Below are 24,813 nucleotides of genomic sequence, written 5' to 3'. Positions count from 1 at the left end.
CGCTGAGAGTTATGCTCAATCAGAATTGTAAACCCCCTCTACTCTTCCTCCACTCCAATTTGTCCGCAAGAATTTCCCAGCTCTGTTGTCCATCCACGCGCCCCATACCCCTCAGCCCTGCCGTAATGAATGCACACAACCGTTCAAATTTATCCCGGATGCCAATTAATCGACTCCGGTATGGGGATTCCAGGAATGAAATTGTCACATTTCCCCCGTCACCCGTCATGCTATCATCAGTGTCATCAGTGTCATCATCCTCATCCTCATCGGAGCTAGATCCCTTCTTTCGAGAGCGGGAACGACGACGGGTGTGGTTCCCGCTGTTCCTATATCGGCGCCCAGTAGACGAATTGAGCGATCTATGATTTCCCTGATCGAATTGGTTGTCGCCGTGACGCGAGATTTGGATATCGGAAAAATGTATACATAGGTCAAGAAGAGATACAATGGCCTGGTGAATAGGTGCGAGATTGGAAGAGAGCAAACATTGGGCTTCTAGAGACGAGGTATATGATTGATGTGCGGCAATCATCCCGTCCACGTCACTTGCTTTTGATACCGAATCCCTCATACTTGCTGTCGAGCTGCAAATCACAAGCTGTGTGAGATGTGCGTAGAGGACGTTTACGAACCAGAGGAGGTGGTGTCGAATGCTGTAACCGAGAACATCATCTCTCTTCTCGCTTTCCGTCTCGGGGTGTAATGAATTACGGAGACGCTGTCGCTCCACGACATACTTTGCTCGACGTATTTGCATCAGGAAGGCCGAAACACGTCTGTACGCTACAAGGGACTGTTTGGTGATAACATTAGCCACTGGCCAGGAAAGAATATAGTCCATGGAGATGGCTTTCAGGATATGAACAGAGCGGCAATAGTGTTGGAAATCTCGAAGGCTGATCTGTTTGGATCTAATTATGAGGCGGCTAGGATCGACAGAGGGTAGACTGCCAATCGTTCCTTGAGCAAGCTCAGTGAGGAAGAATCTGTCATTCCAGGACTGGATTCCTTTATCGATCAAATCGAATATTTCATGATCAACTATTGAAGTGAGCGACATGTCCTTCCCCATATATATATATTCGAGGGCTTCCAGAGAGACCCATAATCCACAATTCTTGTCGAGCTGTTCTTGTAATGCTTTCGAAGCAAAGATATGATTTGCCTCCAAGAGACGATCAAAGGAGCATTCCAAGAGTGCTTGAAAGGGTAGCAATGGTGAGAAGTTGTTAAATGAGTTCAAATCCTCAAGGTTAAAATTGAAGTTTCTTGGGGACTCTGGGACGTTCAAATCCATGCCGAGGTGGCGGAGGAATATTCTGCTTTTGCCGGTGGTAAAAATCTTTTTCGCCGCAGGACGCAGAAAATGTGGTGCGTACAACTGTCCATGGACCTCTTCTAGTACGAACCATTCGTGCCAAAGAGATCTCAAATCTGTCAGTTGTCGTCCCGAGTCGGACACGAAAAATGAGCCTATACTTTTGTCCAGCTTTCCAGTTTCTAACCATAATATTATGGGTCTCGCATAGGTTTCGAAGCATTTGAAGAATATCTTAGTGAAATGCATAAAACTTTCGTCATCCCCGCATGCCTGTTTCGAGCAAACAAGATCGTACAGTAAATCTAGGCATTGGAATCCTTCATTTGGGGACTGATCTGTCATTCTGTTGATGAGATCAGAGAGTTCACGCAAAAGGTGGGTTTTCTCATGAACATGCGAGTAGAGTTGAACTAAACTCAGAGTACAGGACTCCGTTGTTCTAGAGTATTCCACCTCCAGGTTGGATAAAGTCTTGTCAAATTCTGCCAAACAAACCTCCACCTCGCGCTGAAACATTTGCATAAACTGAAGACTCTGAGGACGTTTTGAAAACTGTCTAATAATGTGCAGTTGGGCTCCGACGGCACTAAATGACCGGAGCAAGTTTTCAAATGCTGTGGTGGATGCGTGACGCAATTTAAGCCTCCGATCAACTTCAACACAGCCGTCCAAATACCAAAACAGAGTGGTTGGAATGCCCTGAAGCATGAAGATCGTTTCTCTGATTACTTGAAACTCAGTAAGGTATAAGTCGTCATCTCTAGTTTGTTGACTGGTGTCTGCAACCCTTTGTCTCCATATCTCAAGATCCTGGATGCGCGAGAGTAAGGTCTCATCTTCAACCGTTAAGAAGATGCTATCCGGGGGCTTGAAATCATCCAGAGGGGCTTTGGGGCGGTAGGGGATGATTCGCGGGATAGAGATGACACTTGATATACTCGAGAAATCATCGTCGGAGGAACCTGCAGCGGAATCTATATCCTGCCAGATACCTTCCTCGTCATTAAGAGGATCAGATGCATAAACGTCGCTCCATGTTAAAGGGAGTGGAGAAGCGGGTCGTTTCAGCAAATCCAAGTCCGCAACCTTGGAAAGCGTTGCAGGTCTATCTGACAGTTCCAGAAGTAAAGATAAGACTTCAGGGACCCGATGGCTCCTCTTCTGGTTAAGCTCATCTAGCCGTGAACACAAGGCATCAGAAAGAGCATCGTTATCTAAGACTTGGAACTTTTCTTGGAGACCATCAAGTCTCTTTGCAACATCCAGATGGTCTGTTCTGCCAGCATTGCTCTGCTTCAGAGTCCTCTCAACCAGGACTTTTGACCTGTGGAAACGGCGGCTACTCTGTTACGAAAATTAGCAACAGTGAGAAATCAGAAAGAAGTGGAGCAATGGACTCGCTTTGTCTGAAATGTTTGTCATTATGATTATGAGCTCGTCCGTCAGCGCGCTGACGTTCGCAGAGAGGGTCATCATTGCCACGAATCTGCCCGGCTGTTCGGGGGTAACTAACTACGCAACGGCAGATGAGACCGTATAACCAATCCCAGAGATATGATCCCCAGTCACGTCACCAATATAGCAAGAGATTCCGTATCCACGCGATTGGAGTTCATATTTTCTGATTGTAAATCCGTTAGAATAACGTGGAGCATTCATGGATGTTGAGTCAACCAGATACCAACTACATAATCTATCCACGAGACGTGAAATAACGCGCTAGACCGAAACAGGCAGTTGAGGGTCGATACTTTTACTGGCAAAACGGCTCCAATCGCCAAACAAATTGACTTGCTTGAGACGTCGTTTTCAGGCTCCTAATTCGTGGCCAACACCAAGGTAAACAAAATCATGCTTAACGAGAAGCGTGCGTTGAGGCGGGGATTGCCTTAGGTTCAAATCTGGGAACTAGAACGCGAAGCCCGCTGCGGCGAATGTAACCGCAGTGGGGGGCATCCTTGTGAGACAGTGCCCCTAAAGGTCTATTCTCTCTATGTAATATCTCCACATCCCAAATTAGTTTTTTGATTGTTCCATTCCTTTTTCCATTCCTTTTTATGGTATCAGAGATGCGACACAACACACCGCACCTAAGGGCCGTGCAAGCTTTGCAAAGGAGACAGCTAGTTACATGGAATAGTGTGGTCAACAAGCTAGACACTGATGTTGTCTTAGTGAATTTTGCCCATATTTTCCAACAAGAACAGAACGAAGGGAATTCCCATCAGACCGAGGGAGGGCATCCTGCACTACTTCTTGGACGAAGGAGCTCATCGTTTAACGGACCTTGACGTGGGGATTTAGAATACGCCGAGTATTGTCGGGGTTAGTTATCAACCCAGGCACCGCCAAGCCAACGCGTGGAAATTAATTAGTACGGAAACATATGGCCCCGAACAGTCAGAAAACATTTTCCATCAATGACTAGTTACCACAAGACTCCCATCAACGTCACCACATGGCAAACGGCCCGAATCCGTCGATATGCAAGTGGGCTGCCATGCGAACCAGAGGCTTCTTTATTTATCTTATCCTGTGAAGCTTCTGGTGGAAATTGTGCCGGTCTTTTAATGACTTCTGGGGTTTTGGTGTTTGTTGGGATGATAATAATTTCACTCCAAACTTTTTTTTTTTTTCTTTCTTTCCCAGAATTAATCGTCGGAGATCTAAAGCACTATCTACGTGAAGTTCGTTCAATTACGCTGTACTCCGGGACTTGCGGATTGATAATTTATTTATCTCGATCGTACTTACGCAGAGAGTCAGGCGGATACGCAGCTTGTTGTGGGACATTTGTTGGAATCACTCTTTCCCGCTCAGCTGGAGTGGTTTCATTCGGTTCGCTTAATCACCTGGGGGCCGCCCTTCGGTAGTGTAGCCAGGTTGAGCTCCAGCTGCACAAATTCGGTTTTCCCCCTCCCCAGTAGGAAGTAAGCTGCTGTGGATCTGAGCTGACTGTTCAAGCAGATAAGCATGGGAAATAGTAAAGCTAGGAGAACCAGAACCCCGGCACTATCCAGCCGTTTTGACGCCCGACTCTGAGACAATACTATACATGGGGCATAGGTTAGCCGGTGTACAGGCCGCCATCTGGAGTTTGTGAAGCCTATTTGTAGGCACTCCAAGAATAGTTTGTCGAGCATTGGGGAAATTGGATTGATGGATCGCAGTCCACTAACAGAGATAGTTGTGGCCAAGTCGGTCCCACATTTCTATCATAAGCCATCATTACAATTCCCGAAGACTTGAAAGCGAGCTGAAATGGAAAATTGTTTTCGAGAGACGGAATCAAGATTACCTACACTTTAGTTGTAGCTCTAGAATCACATTAATGGCTCTTTTTGTCTGTAGTGCGTTCTCATCGCAGAGGAAGACAGCTGTATAAATACCGCCTTGAGAGAACCAAGATTTATTTCTGAAGCGCAGCAGCAATCAAATTCACTTCAATTGATTAAAAACCCACCCAAAAATCCGAAACCTCAAAATTCAAGCCTACCTTGAACCCTTCGACCATGAAGATCTCAATCATTCTCTCCACTGTTCTCGCTCTCACCACCTACACCTCCGCAACCGATTGCTACGGCAAAAAGGCATGTAAAGTTGGTGGCTGCCAACTTTCTGATGTTCTAAATGCGATACCTCCTAGGAACTTCAGAAAGAACGAGCAAATTGCCTGTTGTAAGCGCGCAAACGGGGGCAACCGCCTATGTGCATGGGCGACGCATGAGAATGGATATATGAACTGGCTGGTTGCCAGACACCAGGTTCAGGAGTTAATGACATATGGATGCCGAAGATGTGGGCATCACGACGGTATCAGAGTCGATGTTCGCTGAGCTATTGCCCAGGATTAGAGAGAGTACATGATTGGCGGATTTTGTTTTCTTCTCTACATTATACATGGAGTATTGCCCGGCTTGTGCATCTGCATTCTTCATCTCAATCCACTGTCACAGTTTTTGTGTTTGATGTTAAGCCCACAGTCCCACACATCTGCTCATCATTCCCACAAAGTCAAGCCCGCACTCTTTTTTCTTAATCATTCCTCTCCTGTATCTCACACAATGTTCTAGATTATTATTATGATGTATTCTTCCCTTCAAATTATAACACCAACAATTCGTTGCCAAACCTCACGAATCCATTGCTGCGTTCTTGGATTCCAAGATGCCCAGAATGTAAAGAGGGCTGCGGGCCTGACCACGATTACTTTTCCCATAACACAAAAAGCATGTAAGGCAAGATGCGTGAAATTTTACCTTATGAGTATTCCGGTTGTTCATGCAATGCCCTCTTCTTTTCTCATTACTTTGATGTTGAATGTGTCAGGCCTATCCACCTTCTTATGTAATCCACACCGTATATAACTTCTGCGTAGCTAGCGATCACTTCATAATCAATCAAGCAATCTATCCTTCACAGGTTATGAGACCCATTTTGCGCAAATAACTGCCAATTCAGGGAATTCTTGCCAAATATAGTGTATATTAATCACTGCTTGCTTCATTCAATATAATATTGTCTTATTTTATATCAATTGATTGATTTGATACACTCTTATATTATTATTTTTTTTTTTTTTCTGTGTTCAATCTATTCACTTAGCAGGTGAAAAAATCTGCAACTTGCTAATTTTTCAGTGACTGATTGCACAAGAACACATCAATCTGCTCAATCAAGCTTATAAGCAAGAATTTCACTGAATAAGATTACTCCATTATAAAGAAGATTAATATGACATGATGAAATGTATGATGACTCACTTGTGATTATGATCAAGTCAATCCAGTCAATCTGACTGATCTGAAAATGACCAGAGGGCGCTGAGCTCACTGACCCTCCCAGTGGTGTTCAAGAGTTCCAATATTGGACCTCTCAAAACACCTGATCAGCAAGCTGGACTGATTACAGCCTCTATCATAGTAAGGCTGATCTACTTACATCATGTTGAATATATCAATTCAACTTCTTCAGAAGATGAGGTGGAGATGCCTGCAGCAATCTCTAACTCACTACTGGCAACTGACTCTGAAGAATTGCAACTGAGAAGATTGAATCTTGAATGTCAAAAGATTGATTTAGAACTTCAAAAAGAGAAATGTAAAGAATTGCAGCTTCAACTTCAATTGAAGAGACTTCATACTCAAAATGACATAGCTATGATGTCTGCAAATTCATTAGTGAGTTGATCATCAGCATGAAATCTGAACTTGAGATTCTGAATGCAATATAATCTTTATGACTCAGATAGCTGTGTCAGCAAGGTAATCAGCCAGTTTAAACAGAATACTAAGTATGTCATCAAGTTGAACACTATGGTCAGATCTTCAAATTATCTCTTCTGGCATGTGAATATGAAGGTTAAGCTAATTGATGCTTAATACTGAGTTATATTGGAGGACAAGCAAGTCAAAAGCCCTGATGAAGATCTCAAATAAGCTTCTTTTTAAGAGGTCAAAAATCACTGACTTTACACATTCATTTTAAATACATTGGCAGCCAGCATTAAGCTCTGTTTTAATAAGTATGATGAGGGCAGAATCACTTATTTTTTTTGACATACAGTTGAGAAAGAGTTCTTCATCCTGAGAATACAGCTCTGCATGGAAGCAGTTCTAGTGTTTACATCAATAAGTGATGTTCAAGTCATCAATGTACATATATTTTTTGATAAGTTCAATGATATTATTATGAAATTGAAAATATTTAATATTTTACTCTCAAATAACATGGTATTCTATGTGTTCTATTCTGCACTTCTCAATATATGATGAAACTACATGCAAAAGAAAATTGAGAAGGTACAAGAGTTCAAATCAAAGTCTGTCATGTTGAATGTTCATTCAATTATAAAGGAAATACACTCTCAATTAAACTCTCTCAAAAAGGTCAAGAAAGCTGCTCAGACAGTTAATTCTTCAGCCAACATGACTCAGGCTAAAAATGTGACTGTGGGTTTCAATAATAGCAGTAATGTTCAAAATAATTTGACCTGTAAGGACTAATCCAGGGGACATGGAGACTAATGAATGAATAAATGTTCAAATTTTGACCTTTCAATCTGTCTGAAATGCAAGCATCATTATGACATATTTTGCTGAGCAGTCAATTCAAATAGCATTCTTGAAGAATGAAGGACTGTCAACACAGTAAGAATAGAGAAATATAATAATAAAAAAAGTAGTGAGAGCAAAAAAGCATTATCAACTGCAAATGGTAGCTTTAAAACATTTCAAATAGTGAATCTAGTGCAGGTCATTGAGGTGCCTATATACTCTGTCAAACCAATCATCAATCCACTCATCATATGAAATAGCAGGGCCAAATATCATATTGTGTGTGATTGATCATGATTTTCTCAAATAACAAAGATTAGCAGCTCTATGATTTAAGTGGTCAATAAGACTACTTTGAAGGTTCAAGAAACTGAGATCACTTTCATTCTAGTCAGAGAAAGATTAATTAAATTTGATCACATCTATTTGATGTCAGGCTTATCTGTTAATCTTATATTCACTGGTCTATTGAAGTGCTAGAGCTATATTCACTGTAATCTATAGGTCAACATTGAAAATTACTTTGAGATAATAGCATCTACAGAAAATGACATCTTCTATGCAAATTTAAATTTCAATAATATATATATTCTATTTGATATCTTCTCTATGTTCAGGAGTATTATGAATGATCTGAAGCTTGAATCACTGACATACTTGATGATTCTGAAGCCTAGAGTAATTTCAACAGATTATGATCTGAACACTACATCACTGAATCTTTTCAACCATAATGACATGGAGCAGTTAATTAACTTGAAGGATTCAAATACTGATACCTTCATTTTATCCTCATCAATCTGATTATCTACCATTATACTGAAGCAGCTACTGATTAATAAGTAGTACCAGTGATTAAGCCATATTGATAAGAAGAATCTAATTAAAATATTATAAGAGCTCTGTTTTAAAATTGTCATTATTAGCTCAAAGAAGCTCTTATTCTACATCACATGTGTTAAAGTCAAGCATAAATGTACAAGTTATAAAAATACTTCACTACACTGTACCACTTGTAAAGGTTTTAATATTTGAGTGAATCTATTTGAAAGTGGAGAAACACTTGATAATGAAGAAAATATATCATCTTATGTAGATAAGAAGCTCATGATGATGATCACTGATGATATCATATGAATGCAGTAGATCTTCCTATTAAAGTATCACAATGAGACTCTAAAATATATACAGACCTTCAATCAATTTATAAAGAATCTGCTCAATCATGATGTTATGATTATTCACTCTGACTGTAGTGAGTTGAATTCAAACACCATAGTCATTTATATGATAAGTGAGAGTATTAAATGAGAACTAACTCTGCCTTACACTTCACAGCAAGATGGTGTATCTGAATATTCTATTGACCTAATTATTGAAAAAGCTTAAATATTATTAATAAATTTCTTCTTCTCTTCTCAGATGTGAGGTGAAGCAGTAATTGCAGTAACTGAAATGCTTAATCTTATGTCAATATCAATCAAGCTCTATAATAGTGTAGAGGATCTGAAACTAAAGTCAATTATCTCATATGAAGCTTGGCTCAGGGCCCTGCTCTCCACATGTAGGATTCACTGATGGAGGTGCAAGACTTATTTAAAAATAGTACTCAAGTTGAATATAAAGATAGTCTCATGATCACAGGAGCTTATATTTACAGGTTATAATGACTTTACTAATTATAGATTAGTCAACCCTTCTAATGATCACCTTTATACATCAAAAGATATGATATTTCAAGAAGATCTTTATTTGATGGATTCTCTAGCTCTGCCTGAGCTAGGTGTTAAGAACCTGCCTTCTATCACCTATGTAACTGCAGTAGTGATTCTCTCTATTCAACACAATTTATTAACAGATGATTTCATGATGAACAGGAAGTTTCTATCTGCTTATTCAATATTTCTACACTCTACAAATAATTAATGAATAGACTATGAGATTACTGTATGAATTTCAACATTTTTGATGTGGAATACTACTGCTCTTCCAGAGTTTGCTTTAGAGATGAAGAATCTTTCAATGCTTACTAAGAATATTACTTCAGTAAGAGAGATCTCAGTGAGAGATTTCACTAATAATTTAACTAATATTTCTGCAGACTCTGAAATCACTAGCTTGCCAGTTTCAAAGAATTTCACCTGAGCTCAAATAACTGCAGATTGAAAATATTACTTTCATGTCTGTATTAAGAAGATTAACTGCCTCAAGCAGATTGATATATGACAGCTAGTTGAAAGAATCTCAGATATAATGATTCTACATGATCAATGAGTATTTGATAAAAAAATTAATAATGTGAGTAGAATTGAATGATATAAGACTTACTGAGTAGTCTGCAGCAATTATCAAGAAAAGAATATCAACTATTCAAAGATATTCATATTAATTATATTAGCCTCCATCTTCTGAGTGCTTATGATAATCTCAGTATTCTGAGGATGGCATGTTCTGCAGATTGATATGATTATAACATTCTTAAATGCTCAGCTTCTCATTAATGAATGTATATATATATATCAATCTGCCAAGTCCTGCAAAGATGTGATAATCTGATATATGAATTGATGCAAAGACTATATAGTCTGAAGCAAGTAGCATTATTATAATATAAGAAGTTGTAAAAAATGCTATTGAAAACAGACTTTTATGTTAGTTCTCATGATATTAGTTTTTTCATAAATGACATCTGCAAGGTCTATATAATCATCTACATGAATGATGTTCACTTATATAGCTCAAATATATCAGATATTGAATGAATAAAAGCCCAGATCACCACTAATTATGAGATCAAGAATATAAGTGAATCAAACTGGTATTTGAGTATAAAGATTGATTGAGATGCTGAATCATTATCACTATTCCAGCCACTGTTCATAAAGAACCTACTTGAAGAATTCTCAATAGATGACTGCCACCCAACATTCTTCTCTATAAAGAAGAATATTGATTTCATGAGTGATAATAAAGAACTGATTGCTTATACAGCAGAATTTATATTATATTTCTATCAATCAGAGATTGACTTTCTGCAATATCTCACTGTCAACACACACTTTGATATAAACTTCACTACTGGCTTTCTAGAGAGATTCAGCTCTCATTCTATCTCAAAGAATTGAGCAGCATTCAAGTGAATTCTTAGATATCTACAAGACACACCTGATATAAATGTGTCCTACTGAAAAGATATGAATATAGAACCTATAGCATTCACTGATGCTGATTGGGCAGGCTGTGATTCAGGTTTTCACTTCATCACTGAATATGTCATTTATATAACAGAGAATCCTGTTGCTTGGTGAAGCAGCAAGCAGACAGACATTTCAAAATCATCTACTGAGGCTGAATATATTATATTCTCAGAGACTGCCTATGAGCTTATCTGTCTCTGAAAATTGCTAAAGGATACCAGCTTTGTGCTGTCTCAGCTCAATAATTTTGATAATAATGACAGCCTGATTGAATCATTGATCAATAAGCTGGTGTATATGATTCAGGTAGATAATAAATTGATAATTGAACTGATTAAAAATGAGACTATTCTGTACTGATCTAAGTATATAAAGATTCACTTCCATAATCTTCAGAATCTTATCTGCAAGAATAAGATCTCAATTGATTACATCTCATCTGCTGAGAACATGGCAGACAGGCTGACCAAGTCACTTGGGGTGACTAGATACACTTTATGATGGCAGATATTAGAAGATATAGCAAGTGGGTGGAAATGATTATATAGAGGAAATGACTGGTTTTTCAACAATATGGGTTTTCCAGTCAAATTATGTACTGATACCTAGCTACAGGCTATTTTTTGTATGTAATCTCGCGTACAGTTACATCAGTGAGTGGGGGTGTCAGGCCTATCCGCCTTCTTATGTAATCTGCACTGTATATAACTTCCGCGTAGCTAGCGATCGCTTCATAATCAATCAAGCAATCTATCCTTCACAGAATGTGCTTTCAGAGAGGTCCCCAGCAGCACGGCAGGTCTCCACAAGAATATGATGCTATTGGACCTGGCACAAAGTATTTCCACAAGCGCGTGGTTGGTTTGGAGAACGAGTTAATTTAGTTAAAGGGGTTCGCGCTCAGAAGGGAGCCGTCACAACTGAATCCACTGGACTATCCTGCGCGCCTGGCTGTCAGCAGACATTTTTCCAGCTGTTACTCCAAATACCTCTGGTTACACTTAAGGCACATCGAGTGAACAAACTATGTCTTGCTCCTATGCTGTAAGGCGTTGAACTATTAAAGGTGTGGACATATTGACATTGCCCAGCCTCCTTGTGATACCAAACTGTTGAATATAAATATACGAGATCATCTGTGCGTGGGTTTATATAGAGCTTCCACCCGCTAAATCTCTATTTTAAATAACAGAGATTTAAACCCTTTAAATATAATTTTAATTTATAAATACATTCTAGTAAAAGTATTTAAATAATAAAATATATAACTTATAACTGATATAAACAAATAATTAAATAAGATATAAATATATATTTATAATTAAAAAAAGTTTAAATAATTATAGATTATTTTTAAACTAATTATATATTAAAAATAAAATAAATATAAATTTTGAATTATTATTATTATTATTGTTATTATTATTTTTATTATTATATGCAGTCAAAGATGATAACACTTATCTAGTTAAACTAAAATTTAACTTCTTTAATAAAGAACTTTTCTTTACTAGATCTTATTTTTTAATTTCAAGTTGAAGATGAGCAATCTTCAGTTTTATTCTGTCTTCTATATAAAGACAGATTCAAAGCTAGTGTCTTGATATTTGAAACATTCATGTTATCTGAAATCTCTATGTCTTCAACAAAGTTTTACAAAGTTGTTATTTGACATTGATTCATTTTCTTTACAGTTCATTACAGGTGTTCATAAGAATTCGCTCTCCAAGCATTTGCTGAGCCTGTCCCCTGCTAGATGGATGTATTCCTTCAATAAATTCAGGCGTTCTACCTCATCTGAAACTGACCATGGATTCCAAGTATCCACAAAATGCGTCTTGGCACGTTTAAACAATCCATGGAGATGTTGATATCATGACATTCGCAGCTTCTTCCAATCAGAGGGCTTCATATCTTCATAGAGGACAACAATGTTGTGGTTGTTGAACTTAGCCTAACCGAAATTTAAAATTTATAGATTTGAGGTGCACGTGATTAGGGGAGCTAAGCGGCAGCATCCCCACTACAGTTCGTTAACGAGTTAACTAACCTAAGTTAGCTCTAGCCTCGATTAGCTAAGCAAGGATGCTTGGCGGGCAACTGTTCCCCTGTCGTCCGTAGAGACAAACGTCCGGCCGGGGATATCAGGAACACTTGAACTACATCCCTCTCCGTCTTCATCCCCTTATTAACAAACCATTCACGGCGATGCGAATAACAGCAGTAGCAGTATGGCTCTCGCAAGACCTCTTCGACTGTTACTAGCCTTCTGTTTCATCCTCTCTCTTTTCCTCATCTTCCATGTCTCGAAATCGCCCACTGTCTTGACAGCAGGAAAGGGGCGTTACGACAATGGTCTTAAGAGGGACCCACTGCTAGATCGTGAGTGGGACTCTGCTACTATTATTTACTATCTATAATTCCGCGGTTATTGATAGTGTCGCAGCCACAGGAGAGCCGCCCGAACCCCTTTGGAGGGCAAAAGACGATGCCTACGCGCCGGACAACCCGAACTCCGCTCGCATCAACGCAACTCTCCTGGTCCTAGTCCGAAATGAAGAACTGAACGAGTTAATCATGACGATGAAAGACTTGGAAAGAACTTGGAATAGCAAGTTTAATTATCCATGGACATTTTTTAACGATAAGGAATTTACAGAGGAGTTCAAGACTCGAACCCAAGCCGAGACAAAAGCAAAATGCAGTTACGGTATGCACGTGTTCGAATCGGCACATTAATGGGGCCCTAATGTTGTTTCCTCTCTAGAATTGATTCCAAAGGAGCACTGGGATGTGCCTGGCTTCATAAATATGGACCTGTACGAAGAGTCTTCTAAAATACTCGAGGAGAATGGTGTCCAATACGGCAGCATGATGTCATATCATCAGATGTGCCGCTGGAACAGCGGCATGTTCTATAAACACCCTGCTTTAGAGAACGTACAATACTATTGGCGGGTCGAGCCAAAGGTCCATTTCTTCTGCGACGTCGATTACGACGTTTTCCGATACATGCAAGATCACAACAAAACCTACGGCTTCACCATCAATCTCTACGATGCGCCGCAAAGTATACCTACTCTGTGGCCACAGACGCTCAAGTTCCTCGAGGCACATCCCGAACACCTGCACAAAAATAACGCACTGGATTGGCTAGTGGACAATAAACAGAGGCCACAGCATAACAAGAACGCAAATGGCTACTCTACCTGTCATTTCTGGTCCAACTTCGAGATCGCGGATATGTCATTTTTCCGAAGTAAGGCTTATGAAGACTACTTCAACTACTTAGACCTTGCTGGAGGCTTCTTCTACGAAAGATGGGGGGATGCACCAGTTCATTCTATTGGCCTAGGTTTATTCGAGGACAAGGGTAAAATCCATTGGTATGTTATTTTCATTTCCACTCGAATTAGCTGCTGCATGGTCTCACATTTTCTAACCATCCAACCTACAACAAAAAGGTTCCGCGACATTGGCTACCAACACGTGCCATATTTCAACTGTCCCAACTCTCCAAAATGTAAAGGCTGCGCCCCAGGCAGATTCTATGCCGGGGATTCATCTCTCCAGTTGGAAGACTGTCGAGCAAATTGGTTCAAATATGTTGGAATGGATTGATTTTCTTGTTTCTACTACAATATACAATTCAGGAGCATCCCGACGTCCCCCCAATCCTCATCCTTCCAACCCACCCAGGTCCGAGACAGCCTTATTATAATGAGACATGTACCCCTCGAACCTCCCTCTTAACAACGCAGGGAGAAGCTTTTCCCTGCATTGTGTTTTATCCTTGGCGCTACTCCTAGGCGTGAAAATCCCTTTCCCATCCGGCTTATTTTCCGGCAATAGATTTCTGATAGATCAGCATTTTATTCCTCGATGATATCACTTGCAGCGCCATGACATTCAGTGTTATCAACGCACATGCAAGACGGAATGACAATTTTACATGCATATCAAAGAGCAAATTCTTCCCCTCGCCCCTAAAACCTCTTCACCCACCAGACGAGAAAAGCAAAGAACTTCTTGCAGCATTACTTCAAAACACACCATTTCAGCAGAGAAGGCGCTGAAGGTGTTAGGTTCTTCTTGTGTTTCTCTTTTTATCTTTTTCATCGATACTTTCATTATGCATTTTGCCTCGGGTAAAAAGTCTCCATTCCAAACCTGTTTGTTTCTGCTTTGTTCTTCTGGCATATGTATGTTTTCTCTACGTGTCATTTACACCTGCAGAACTATTTTCAGCCCCTGCAATCCCTTTTCTTTTACAGGGTTTAATTTCTGATATAATTTTGTAAAACAACATTCTTTTGGCTCGTCTATATATGTTACCCCGTATATATCTACTTTGGTTTTTCCCTTGAGTGGTTAATTTTTGGGGTTGGGGACTCACGGGAGGGGGCATTGTTTTAGGATTCTTCTAATATTAGATTACGATATACTCTTTGCCTACCGACTCTGTCAAGTATATCCAGAGGTCAGGTTGTGGATTCGCGGGGTTACGAATAGATCGATGTCCGCGCCTAGCATATCCTTCAGAGAGAAAACTAGATGAGCGCCATTTTGAGCATGTCAAGTTCATCAATCATTGCTATAACTATTTCTTTTCGCCACATGAATCCACTTTCTTTCATTTCTTTCTCATATTGCCAGTTGTCGACCATCTGAGCTCTTCCATGCGAAATCTGATGCGGAACGTTGCAAGAAGCAGGGAATCCGGTATTTTTACCAAATAACTAGTTAACTACCTTGCTAGAGATTCCTCATGAGAGCCTGGCAATCCTTGAGCCATAGGAGATGTGCAAAACGAGATGACTCCAAATTAAGAAAACTTATCCTAGTCAATCATCGTCTCCCTTTTTTGATTCTACGGCTTGAACTACCCTCGACAGATATCCTGAGGGTAATTTATGCTTGGAAAGTTAATAAACCAAACGGCAACTGGCTGCTCATGCATGAATCTGGAACCTCAAATGGGTAATTAACAAAATGCTTTAAAAACATCCTGTATCACTACTCTATTTGAAAACAAAAACAGAATCCTCTTCATGCTTCCTATGGGTTCAGATTAGGGATGGGCCTCTAGTCAGCTACCATAACATAGCGAAAGCCCTCTTTTAGTATTATCTACTTCCATTGCGAAGCTTTGAAATCTCAACTTAATATCCTGCGGATTACTCTGAAGCACCGGGGATCATGATCTTTATACACATCTCTACACACTACATGGCAATAAAATTTCTACAAGATATAAGTAAACTTTAAAGCAATGTTACCAAGACAAATTTGTATTTCATTACGTTTCCGGTTCGCAAGGGGGAATAAATCCCACCCAAAAGATATTTAAATGCAGAAACGCCAAATCGCCTTGCTCTCAATCTCGCACACAAAGTCCCGCCAGCGAGATCTCCAATGGAGATTTTAGTCCTCTTTTCTATATATTTTTTTTTAATTTATTTTGGACGAGTTATTCCACTTCCCGTTACAGAAAAAGACTCAGCCATTGACCAAGTTTCTAGCAATAAAGCCACTGTTTCATCCCGCTGCTCTTAGTATATATAAGCAAGCAGCAATAAAAATATAAGTTTCATAGGGCAAAAGAGTGATAAATTCGCTGCTCATTTGTTGAATCAAATCTCACTTCTTAGGCTTGAGTGGTCGATTGATGCTCCAAACAACAGCGTATGGCTGAGGAGCTTCCCTGCGGGTGATGCGGAATGCGCGGACGATGATTTGCGTTTCTCCCTCAGGAATACCAGTCCACGTAACCTGTTCGACGTTGTTCACTCTATCGAAAACGCCCTCCTCGCCCATGTTCCCGTGCCGTTCCTGGCCATCAGAAGATTTGACAATGAGATCCAAATCATTCTGAAGCTCCGCTCCCGGCGGATCGGACCATACGAGTGTCACTTTCAACGTAGAACCCTCAGCGGCCAATTCACTTGTTAGTTTTGGGATGGTAATAGTGATTGGATTATCTTCGCCCTCGCCCTGGCTCAAGGGGCCGCCTTCTTTGAAACCACCGTTATCTTGTTTGGGTAGAATAATGGAGTTCACGAGATTAACCAAGCCAAACCCGGAATTGTTATTGGGAGACGGGCCTGCTTCACTTGGCTTATACTGTCCAACGAGCTCCATAGCGCCGTTGATAAGCAGAGCTTTAACAAGCGCAGCACTGGGCTGTTCGGTGCCATTCTTAACCAAGGACTCGCGTACAACCGCAGCACAACCAGCAACTAGAGGAGTTGCCATACTCGTACCGGCAAGAAAAAACCACTGAGGATCTGAGCTTTCTCCGAATTGGTTATCTGCCTGGGCTCTCCTTGATAGGCTAGACAATACGGCAGTTCCGGGAGCAACCACGTCGGGCTTGTAACGCCCCTCTCGTGTAGGTCCACGACTGCTAAATGCAGCCATACCTGCCGGATTATCTGCCATCTTGTCGGTGCGGAAAGGGGTCGAGGGCCAACGATATCCGTACTTGACTCCGATCTCGGGACGGTTATTTTCACTCGCTCCAACAGTAAGGCAATTCTTCGCTGCTGCCTGTGATCCAATTTGTTGTAGATCAATGACACCGTCAAAGTTGCGGTCGGCACCATCGTTACCAGCAGCAAAAAGAACGAGCATGTCAGGATTATCCCAGATGAATTTGTCCACCTGCGTCGCAGAAGTGTCATAAGGGATCTGACCAAATATCGAGGACGCTCCCCAGGAATTTGTATGAACACGTGCACCTACTTCTCTGTAGGGCACGATAAAAAGGTCCCCCAAATCATCCGGAATCCCACCTAGGCCGTTCATGGTATCGAGGACAGATTGAAGAGCAAGGGAGGCTTTGGGAGCAGCGCCAGCAATTCTTCCACCCATAGTTTTTGAACTGCCATCGCCTAGGATGGACCCTGAAACGTGGGTGCCATGACCATTAGGGTCATCAGTTTTGTTGGGCCTACCAAGGGCATAAAGCTTCTTGACACGACCGGTGAAAGCATGATGAGTATCATCCGTTTTACCAACATCGAAGCCAGTGTCACCAACTCCAACAACCTGCCCCTCACCTGAGTATTCTGTTTCTTCTCCCACAATTTTAGTGTCGCATCCCAGGACCTGCCACGCCTTGTTGTTGAACAGAATAAAAGGATGTACTTGTTGGATAAGGTAGACTGCGTCAATAGCAGCTACATCATCAAGGTGCTGCTGCTGTACTTGAAGGCGGATTTGCCGTGCGGAGACGGCGAGGGAGTCTGGGTCAGCACGAGCAGCCATTGCAACCGCCAATTTGACATCATCGTCGTTTGGATCGACGTCGTGATGGACGACAATGTTAACTAAATGGAGGCGAGAGGTCTTGGGTACAGGGGTAAATACTGAGATGGGGTTGAAAATAGGGGGCATCGATTTGAGGGACGACTGAACAACGAACTGGCTCAGATAGGGGTTGGCCCAGGAGACAAATGGTAGTGAACGGATCCGCTCCTCCAGGTCGGTGCTTTTGTAGCTGCAAAGGTACGTATTGGCAGAAACGTATTCCAGGATTTTGACACCACGATTCTCCAGTTCGTCATACTGGTCGCTTGTCAAAGGCTGGGAGGTGTGGATAAGAATGTAGTCTGACTTGGAGGCATCTTCAGCGTGCAGACCAAGATCTATCAACTCCTGGAGCTGGTTGAGCGGGTCAAACAAGTTGCCGTTAATTGAGATGGTTGACATGGCTGTTGCTACTGGCGGACAGTGATGAGCAGACTAGAGAAATGGGACCGGATGGGAATGTACTTGGAGAGAATGACAGACGACTAAGATAGATATTGAAATGGGACAAATAACTGGCAGGATATGAATAACGGAAGAGACCAAGATATAGAGACGGAAGAGGTTTGAGAGATACAAAGAAGAAAAAGACAACAATGTAAGAGCAGGAAGAAAATAAATAGGGGGGAAAAGAAAAGAAAAAGAAAAGAAGTTAAAAAAAAAAAAAAAAAAACATGACGTGGACTCGGGAAGAGGAAAGAGCCGCATCAAGGGGTTGAGAGCACCCTTGCTGCGGCAGGAGTATAGGACGAGGAAAGGGGCTTAGGAGTTAGCCAGCCCGCTTATTGACCCCTATTCAGGACTTCTGTATATCGCCAGGATATGGTATATATGTAGGAAGATACATATAGTTGTGCATGCTCCCATATCGGATATGTGCCTGCAAAAACCTATCCAAGCTCTTGCAGCCTTACCGTGTATGTAATCCATACCCTCATGGAATCACTAGTGGAATCGCTGCTTCAACAATTAGTCACAACCGGTGCAGGTTGTGGAACAGGGAACCTGTAAATATGGCTCATCTGTTGGGTTCTTCATTTGTAAACCCTCTCATCCAGGCAGAGATGACGGTATACGTCGTTCGAGGACCGAATTCAGAGGCTATATTGGAGAAGGTGGGACGATGGAATCCCTCCCCAATATCAGTAGCTAGACGCTCTCCATTGAGCCGCTTGTTATCGCGATATAATAGCAGGCAGCTGGAGGATAGCCTGGCTTTCTGGTATAGACCAAATGCCCGAAAAAAAAAAAAAAAAAAAAAAAAAAAAAAAAAAAAAGGGGCAAAGGGCCGGTTATATCAGGCAATATCCTTCTGATCGGAACGGCATAGGCCTCAAACTGAGTGCTGCATCGTTCAATTCAGAGGAAAAAGCTTTATCCAACAGATAAAAAGAATGGTCCAACAAAAACCAAATCACGCTTTAACCCCTACAACAACTAAATTCCTCGGACTCTGCTGATACTCAAACACCGTCTCCACCCACGCCTCCTTAACCCCTTCCTGCTCGCGCAGAAACAGCCATCGATCCACCACAATCAGAGACTCCACAACCCCAGCACTAAACGCCATAAGACTCCACACAATGCTCAGATTCTTTCTATACACCGCATACCGCTCCTCATAACTCGCTAACTCCTCCGCAGACAACCCAGCCACCTTCTCCCTAATCGCCGCTCCATAGTGCGGATCGCGGGATAATTTCGCAATAGCCGCGCTCGCATATGCAATGAACGAGGTGAAGGCAGCCTTACGCATCGATCCGACAATCAGTGGCGTCCCACTAACCTCCGCCTTCATCCCAAACTCCGTTGACACGTCACCAACCGGCGACCCGGGACCAGGTGCCGGCACAACACCATAGTCTACCAGAACCCGCTGCAGCAAGGCGCGGTAGTAGTGTCTGGTGAAGAAATTCTGGCTATCCTCCGGGCCCCAATTATACGGTGCCTGAACCGCCATCATGCGTGCAGTGATGTTGAGCTTGATGCCCGTGCCGCCCTCGTGGGTGTAGGTTTCTAAGTATTTGCTCATTGGAAAACCGTGTGGGTCGTAGGCTTTGGAGGTGGCTTCGAGACGTGGGTGGAGAGAGCGGAGAACGGGAAGTTTGTAGGTTACTGGGCCGAGGCGTTCAGTCATGAGGTTGTAGCAGCAGCCGATCATGGCAATAGCAGTGACGGAGGGGTTGAGGAGGAGTGAGCGAATGCCGTGGTGCACGAGATTGCCGCAGGAGTGGAGGGAGATGACCATGACACGTGCTTGGGGTGGAGATTTGGATGTTTGGAAGGTTGCTGGTGTGTGCTTGGGACATGTAGATGTACATGTACACTGGTGGTTCGGAGGCGCGGGAGATGGTGCCTCCACGACGTGTTTAATGATACGTTCAAGATACCCGTCTTTGATGTCATGTTCGATGTAATCCATGGATCCCTTGGAACAGATGTCCTCCTCGTTCTGTTCTGTCGTACAACCATCTGAACATCCAGGGCATTTCCCAGCATTTGATTTAATCCCAACTTCAGCATGAACCAGCGTTGTCAAATCCTCCCTATCTTCCCGATATATCTTAACCTTGCCATTCTGCGGAGTTGGCACCGCAGAATCAGAATCCGCTTTACCCGTAACGTCCCCAGGGACACCCCCATTGACGCTCTCCTTATCCCCTTTCTGGTCCCTCACGGCCCTCTCCTTCTTCTTCAGCTTTGCCAATACATCTTTCCCCATCGCACCACTAATATTATTCCGCCTTCGCTCAATGGCAATAATCCGTCTATTATACGGTTGGCTAGCCAGCGTCCGGCCAAGGTAATTCTGCCCAGAACCAAAGTCAACAATATGCGTAATCCGCTCTCCATCACCTTTTTGATGCTCAATATGATCAGTGAGGGCATCGACATATCTAGCGAAATGGGCGACTTCATGCGCCTTTTTGGGTTTCATGCCAATGGCAATATGGCGGGGGATAACATTGCTACAACTTTTAGCATTGGAATTTCCATTGCGATGCCCGTTCTGCTCGGCATCATTAGTTCTAGGCGTGAACTCCCGCCGCAGACAATGTCGTCTTATATCTTGGATATATTCCAGCAGACTTTGAGGGGGCGTCGGGCCACCCCTCCACTCAACACCACCCTCTTTTCCCCCATTGATGTCGCGGCATATATCTCTTCGTAATGATTGTATATCCTCTCTCATGAGCAGATCCAATATCGCACTGATGTCATGGTGCGCGAAGAACTCCCTCCAATCCTGCGGTATGACGGTTGTGTAGAGATCTGGCACGCGGGTGAGGAAATCGAGGATATGTATGCCTCCACAAAAGTTGAGAAAGACATTGGAGGTTGTTGCGAAGGTGAGAAGGGAGGATACGTAGGTGTCCGTGTCGGGCCAGGAGGGGGGGAGTGGGAGCGGGGTTTCAGGGGGCATATCCCTGGGACGAGGTCAATCCGCGGTGTGTATCAGTAAGCGAATTCATGAATGATATAAGATGAAGAACGACAGAGTTAGAATACCCTATGGGAGATGTATTCGGCCCTCAATGGGGTGGCAATATAAATATAGTTACAAGATAAAAAAGAATGAAGTAGGAGTAAAAGAAAAAAAAAAAAAAAAAAAAAAAAAAAAAAAAAAAAAAAAAAAAAAAAAAAAAAATTTGAGCTGGGCTTGGCGCCAAGCTCCTATCTTGTCTGGCTCCGCATTTGTTGACAGCGATAGCGGACACAGACTTAACATCAGCGATTCCTGATGACAACCTCATCTCTATATATACATACACACCACCAGATTCACCACTAACAGATAAAATCACAACAGCCATAACTGTACATATATTTCGACATTCTATTTATCCTCATGGCCTCCTCAACAGACACAGACCCCTTCCTCCAAGTCCAAGCGTATGTTCCCCTCAACCCGTCCCAATATCACCCCACTAACCATCCCCCGGCTTCGAATAGCGACGTCCTCTCCGCCCTCACGGCAACCCGCCCCCTCTTTTCCTCCTACATCCGCATACGCTCCCTAGCGACATCTCCCACAAACCCGGAACTCCAACAAGCCCGCTCGGAGCTTGAAACAACCCTCCAAGACCTCTCCGCCGACCTCAAGGACCTAGTCGAAAGCGTCCGCGTTGTCGAGCACGATCCATACCGCTACGGCCTTGAATTAGACGAAGTAGGCCGCCGACGACAACTAGTCGAAGATGTTGGGAGGGAAATCGAAGAGATGCGCGCAGAGCTTGTGCGGACCGTTACAGCTAGTGCAGCCAAAGGGACAACTGGCGTTCGCGGGCAATCTGGACTACCCAGCCCCTCACATTTCGACCATGGACATGACGACCGCCTGCTCGACAATGGCGAGCGGGACGACTACTATGCGCAGTTCGAGCAGCAGCGGCAGCAGGAGTTGATGACGGAGCAGGACCAGCAGATTGATGGGGTGTTTCAGACCGTGGGTACACTGCGGCGGCAGGCGGATGATATGGGGCGTGAGCTGGAAGAGCAGACGGAGATGTTGAAGGATGTGGATTCTTTGGCGGATCGGGTTGGGGGGAAGTTGCAGGTTGGGGTTAGGAGGGTGGGGAAGATTATTAGGCGAAATGAGGGTATGCATGGCATGAGTTTAGGTGATCTGCATTGGGTGTTATACTGACTTAGTATATGTTGGTTTAGATACGGCATCAAACTGCTGCATAGCGGTGTTGATTATGGTGTTGATCCTCCTATTAATTTTGGTGATAGTTCTCTAACTAATATTACAGCGAGAAAAATGGTGTTTCTCTTCCCTGATTTACATATGGAACTGTTTAACGAAACGGAAGATAATACAAGACAAACGATATCCGAATTCCCACAATCATCCAGCTATATCAAACGCATTTCAAAGAGAGAAGACAAAGAAATACAACGAAACGACATATCATGAAGTCTTGACCTTCTTGCGAGGCCTATTACCCTCGTTCTCGTCCTCACTCTTCTTCTCATCTTCTTCGTCATCGTCGCCATTCACCCCTTCTTCGTCATCATCGCCATTCATCCAGTCCATGTCAAACTCATTATCAGAGCCGAAGTCGTCCTTCTCCTCGAACGATTGAACTGCATCACAAGCCAGTTAGCAGGAGACAAAAGTTAGAGCAGGAAACACAAATCCTCCAACGAAACATACCATAATACTTGAGTGCATTTTCCCACAAGTCCTCGCTCAGCGCAACAGCAAGCTCATCACCATCCGGGAATATGTCCGCATTCATGAGCCCGTCCTCATCGTCATCGTCGTCATAGTCATCCTCATCTTCCTCCTCACCCTCTTTTTCTGCTTCTTCCTTCTCCTTTTCCTCCTCAACCTCCTCCCCCCGGGCAACCTTCGCCCAATACACCTCATCCTCCTTAACAGCGGCTTCCGACTCCTCAGCCGAAATATCGCGTCCGCGATACCCAAACCACGCAAAGAAACTGATACCAGAGCGTCTCTCCTCGTCGTGGTCATGGTCATGATCATTATTTTCATCATCACTACAATCCGCATGCAGATGCGCCTCAGCCTCCACCTTCGCCACCTCAGTCACCACCGTCTCATACTCAGATAGCTCCAACCTCTGCTCTACAGTAACCTTCTTCCCATCACCAACTTTCCTCTCAGCTTCAGCAAGGTTACATGCCGCATCCAAAAGCCCCTTTGTTGGATCAACCTCCTTACTTCTCCACTGAATCCTAACAGGCTCCGACACAAGCCCCTCCCACACCCTTCTTCTCCCATTCCTCTCAGACCGCCCAATACTCTTCCTCCAATAAAACTCCTTGACAATCTTCACAATCCCATCTGCACTTGCATTCGCATTCTCATCCGCTCCCGTATCAAACCACTCATTAACCTCCGAATCCGTCTTAAACTCAAATGTAAAGCGCAAGTTACGCGGCTCGCCCTCGTCACCTTTCCCATTTACACTGAAGCGTTCGACGGTGAGGTTTCTGAGACAGCTGCCGATGATATCTGCGTCGGAGGGGAGGATGAACTTGTCAACTTCTTCCGGGGCGTGGGAGAAAACGCGAGGCCAGAAGTCGGTTTCGGTGAGTTTGGCAGTTATGAGGGCTGTGCGGCGGGCGTAGAGTGGGCGGAGGAGGGAGACGGAGGCACGGACTTTTTGTTTTTTTAAAGTCTGTGTTAGATAATAATGCTTGTTTTTCTTTTCCGCTATTCTTCGCATGTCCTTCCATGCATGTATATAGATGTGTATGTGTATGTATGTAATAGATGTGAAATCAAATATCTAGCAATTCAAATGTATTATCCAGGGAAGAGAGGAGAAAAAAAAAAACCTGATACGTACGCGCTTTAACCTCAGCGTCTACAATCTCGCGCTCCAGCAGTGCTATTTCGCGGGCTGTTTCTTTGGTGACTGGCGGCTTGCGAGGGAGCTCCGCACGCACGAGGAGCGGGACTCGGTCGTCGGAAGACATTTTCCTTTATTTTCTTTTACCTTCCTCGGAAAGACGAATCTAGATGTGAAAAATTGGTTAGAGTTGATTGGGTTGAACAGGTGTAGCTGGATGAAGAGGTGGAGGATGATTGGTCCCATATTTAATAACGACCAACCGCGAGATGGATAGGATATGCGAAATACTCATGCAGTACATACCTGATATCTCAGACACAATGCGCAATGGCGAGGAACAAGCCACAAAGGAAGAGGAAGGAGACGAAGACAAGCGCGAAAAGGGATTGGGGTATTGGGATTGGAATGGGATGATATCGCAAATTTTCTGCGCCAGCCAACTTTTCGTGAAACCGATTTCTTTCACCCTGTTGAGCTGTTAAAAGTTTTTGAGCAGGTTAACGTATTTCACCGCTATTTAACTGGATCACTTACTCGCGTGATATAAAACTCTATTTAGTAACCCCTGATCGATTTGCTTGGTTTCACTCTACAGG

At 42.9% G+C, this 24,813-nt stretch overlaps 8 protein-coding genes across 8 annotated transcripts; 4 read left to right on the top strand and 4 right to left on the bottom strand.

Annotated features, from left to right (window-relative positions):
- Positions 1-19: 19 nt before the first annotated feature.
- On the bottom strand, positions 20-2,797 carry PAAG_07242 (hypothetical protein; the record flags this gene model as incomplete). The annotated part of the gene is made up of 2 exons (XM_002790659.1): positions 20-2,668; positions 2,780-2,797. The coding sequence occupies 2 exons, from the start codon at positions 2,795-2,797 to the stop codon at positions 20-22; spliced, it is 2,667 nt and encodes an 888-aa protein (XP_002790705.1).
- A 2,039-nt stretch (positions 2,798-4,836) lies between these two features.
- On the top strand, positions 4,837-5,160 carry PAAG_07240 (hypothetical protein; the record flags this gene model as incomplete). Its single annotated transcript, XM_002790657.2, has 1 exon — positions 4,837-5,160. One exon carries the CDS (start codon positions 4,837-4,839, stop codon positions 5,158-5,160), a length of 324 nt encoding a protein of 107 aa, XP_002790703.1.
- Positions 5,161-12,808: 7,648 nt separating this feature from the next.
- PAAG_07238 (alpha-1,2 mannosyltransferase KTR1) lies at positions 12,809-14,198 on the top strand (the record flags this gene model as incomplete). The annotated part of the gene is made up of 4 exons (XM_002790655.2): positions 12,809-12,959; positions 13,024-13,287; positions 13,345-13,963; positions 14,042-14,198. 4 exons carry the CDS (start codon positions 12,809-12,811, stop codon positions 14,196-14,198), a joined length of 1,191 nt encoding a protein of 396 aa, XP_002790701.1.
- Positions 14,199-16,217: 2,019 nt separating this feature from the next.
- PAAG_07237 (peptidase S8 and S53) lies at positions 16,218-18,290 on the bottom strand (the record flags this gene model as incomplete). Its single annotated transcript, XM_002790654.1, has 1 exon — positions 16,218-18,290. The coding sequence occupies one exon, from the start codon at positions 18,288-18,290 to the stop codon at positions 16,218-16,220; it is 2,073 nt and encodes a 690-aa protein (XP_002790700.1).
- Positions 18,291-18,901: 611 nt separating this feature from the next.
- Positions 18,902-19,218, top strand: PAAG_12363 (hypothetical protein; the record flags this gene model as incomplete). Its single annotated transcript, XM_015847861.1, has 2 exons — positions 18,902-19,110; positions 19,167-19,218. The coding sequence occupies 2 exons, from the start codon at positions 18,902-18,904 to the stop codon at positions 19,216-19,218; spliced, it is 261 nt and encodes an 86-aa protein (XP_015702504.1).
- Positions 19,219-19,302: 84 nt separating this feature from the next.
- On the bottom strand, positions 19,303-21,312 carry PAAG_07236 (hypothetical protein; the record flags this gene model as incomplete). Its single annotated transcript, XM_002790653.2, has 1 exon — positions 19,303-21,312. One exon carries the CDS (start codon positions 21,310-21,312, stop codon positions 19,303-19,305), a length of 2,010 nt encoding a protein of 669 aa, XP_002790699.1.
- Positions 21,313-21,738: 426 nt separating this feature from the next.
- On the top strand, positions 21,739-22,536 carry PAAG_07235 (SNARE domain-containing protein; the record flags this gene model as incomplete). The annotated part of the gene is made up of 1 exon (XM_015846174.1): positions 21,739-22,536. The coding sequence occupies one exon, from the start codon at positions 21,739-21,741 to the stop codon at positions 22,534-22,536; it is 798 nt and encodes a 265-aa protein (XP_015700609.1).
- A 267-nt stretch (positions 22,537-22,803) lies between these two features.
- On the bottom strand, positions 22,804-24,341 carry PAAG_07234 (NAP family protein; the record flags this gene model as incomplete). Its single annotated transcript, XM_002790651.1, has 3 exons — positions 22,804-22,979; positions 23,050-24,021; positions 24,212-24,341. The coding sequence occupies 3 exons, from the start codon at positions 24,339-24,341 to the stop codon at positions 22,804-22,806; spliced, it is 1,278 nt and encodes a 425-aa protein (XP_002790697.1).
- Positions 24,342-24,813: the final 472 nt, after the last annotated feature.

The sequence above is a fragment of the Paracoccidioides lutzii genome (assembly GCF_000150705.2).
Source record: "Paracoccidioides lutzii Pb01 unplaced genomic scaffold supercont2.23, whole genome shotgun sequence".
Classification (NCBI taxonomy): Eukaryota; Fungi; Ascomycota; class Eurotiomycetes; order Onygenales; family Ajellomycetaceae; genus Paracoccidioides; species Paracoccidioides lutzii.
The sequence above is the reverse complement of the archived record's forward strand: the minus strand, read 5'-3'. Positions and strand labels throughout refer to the sequence as shown.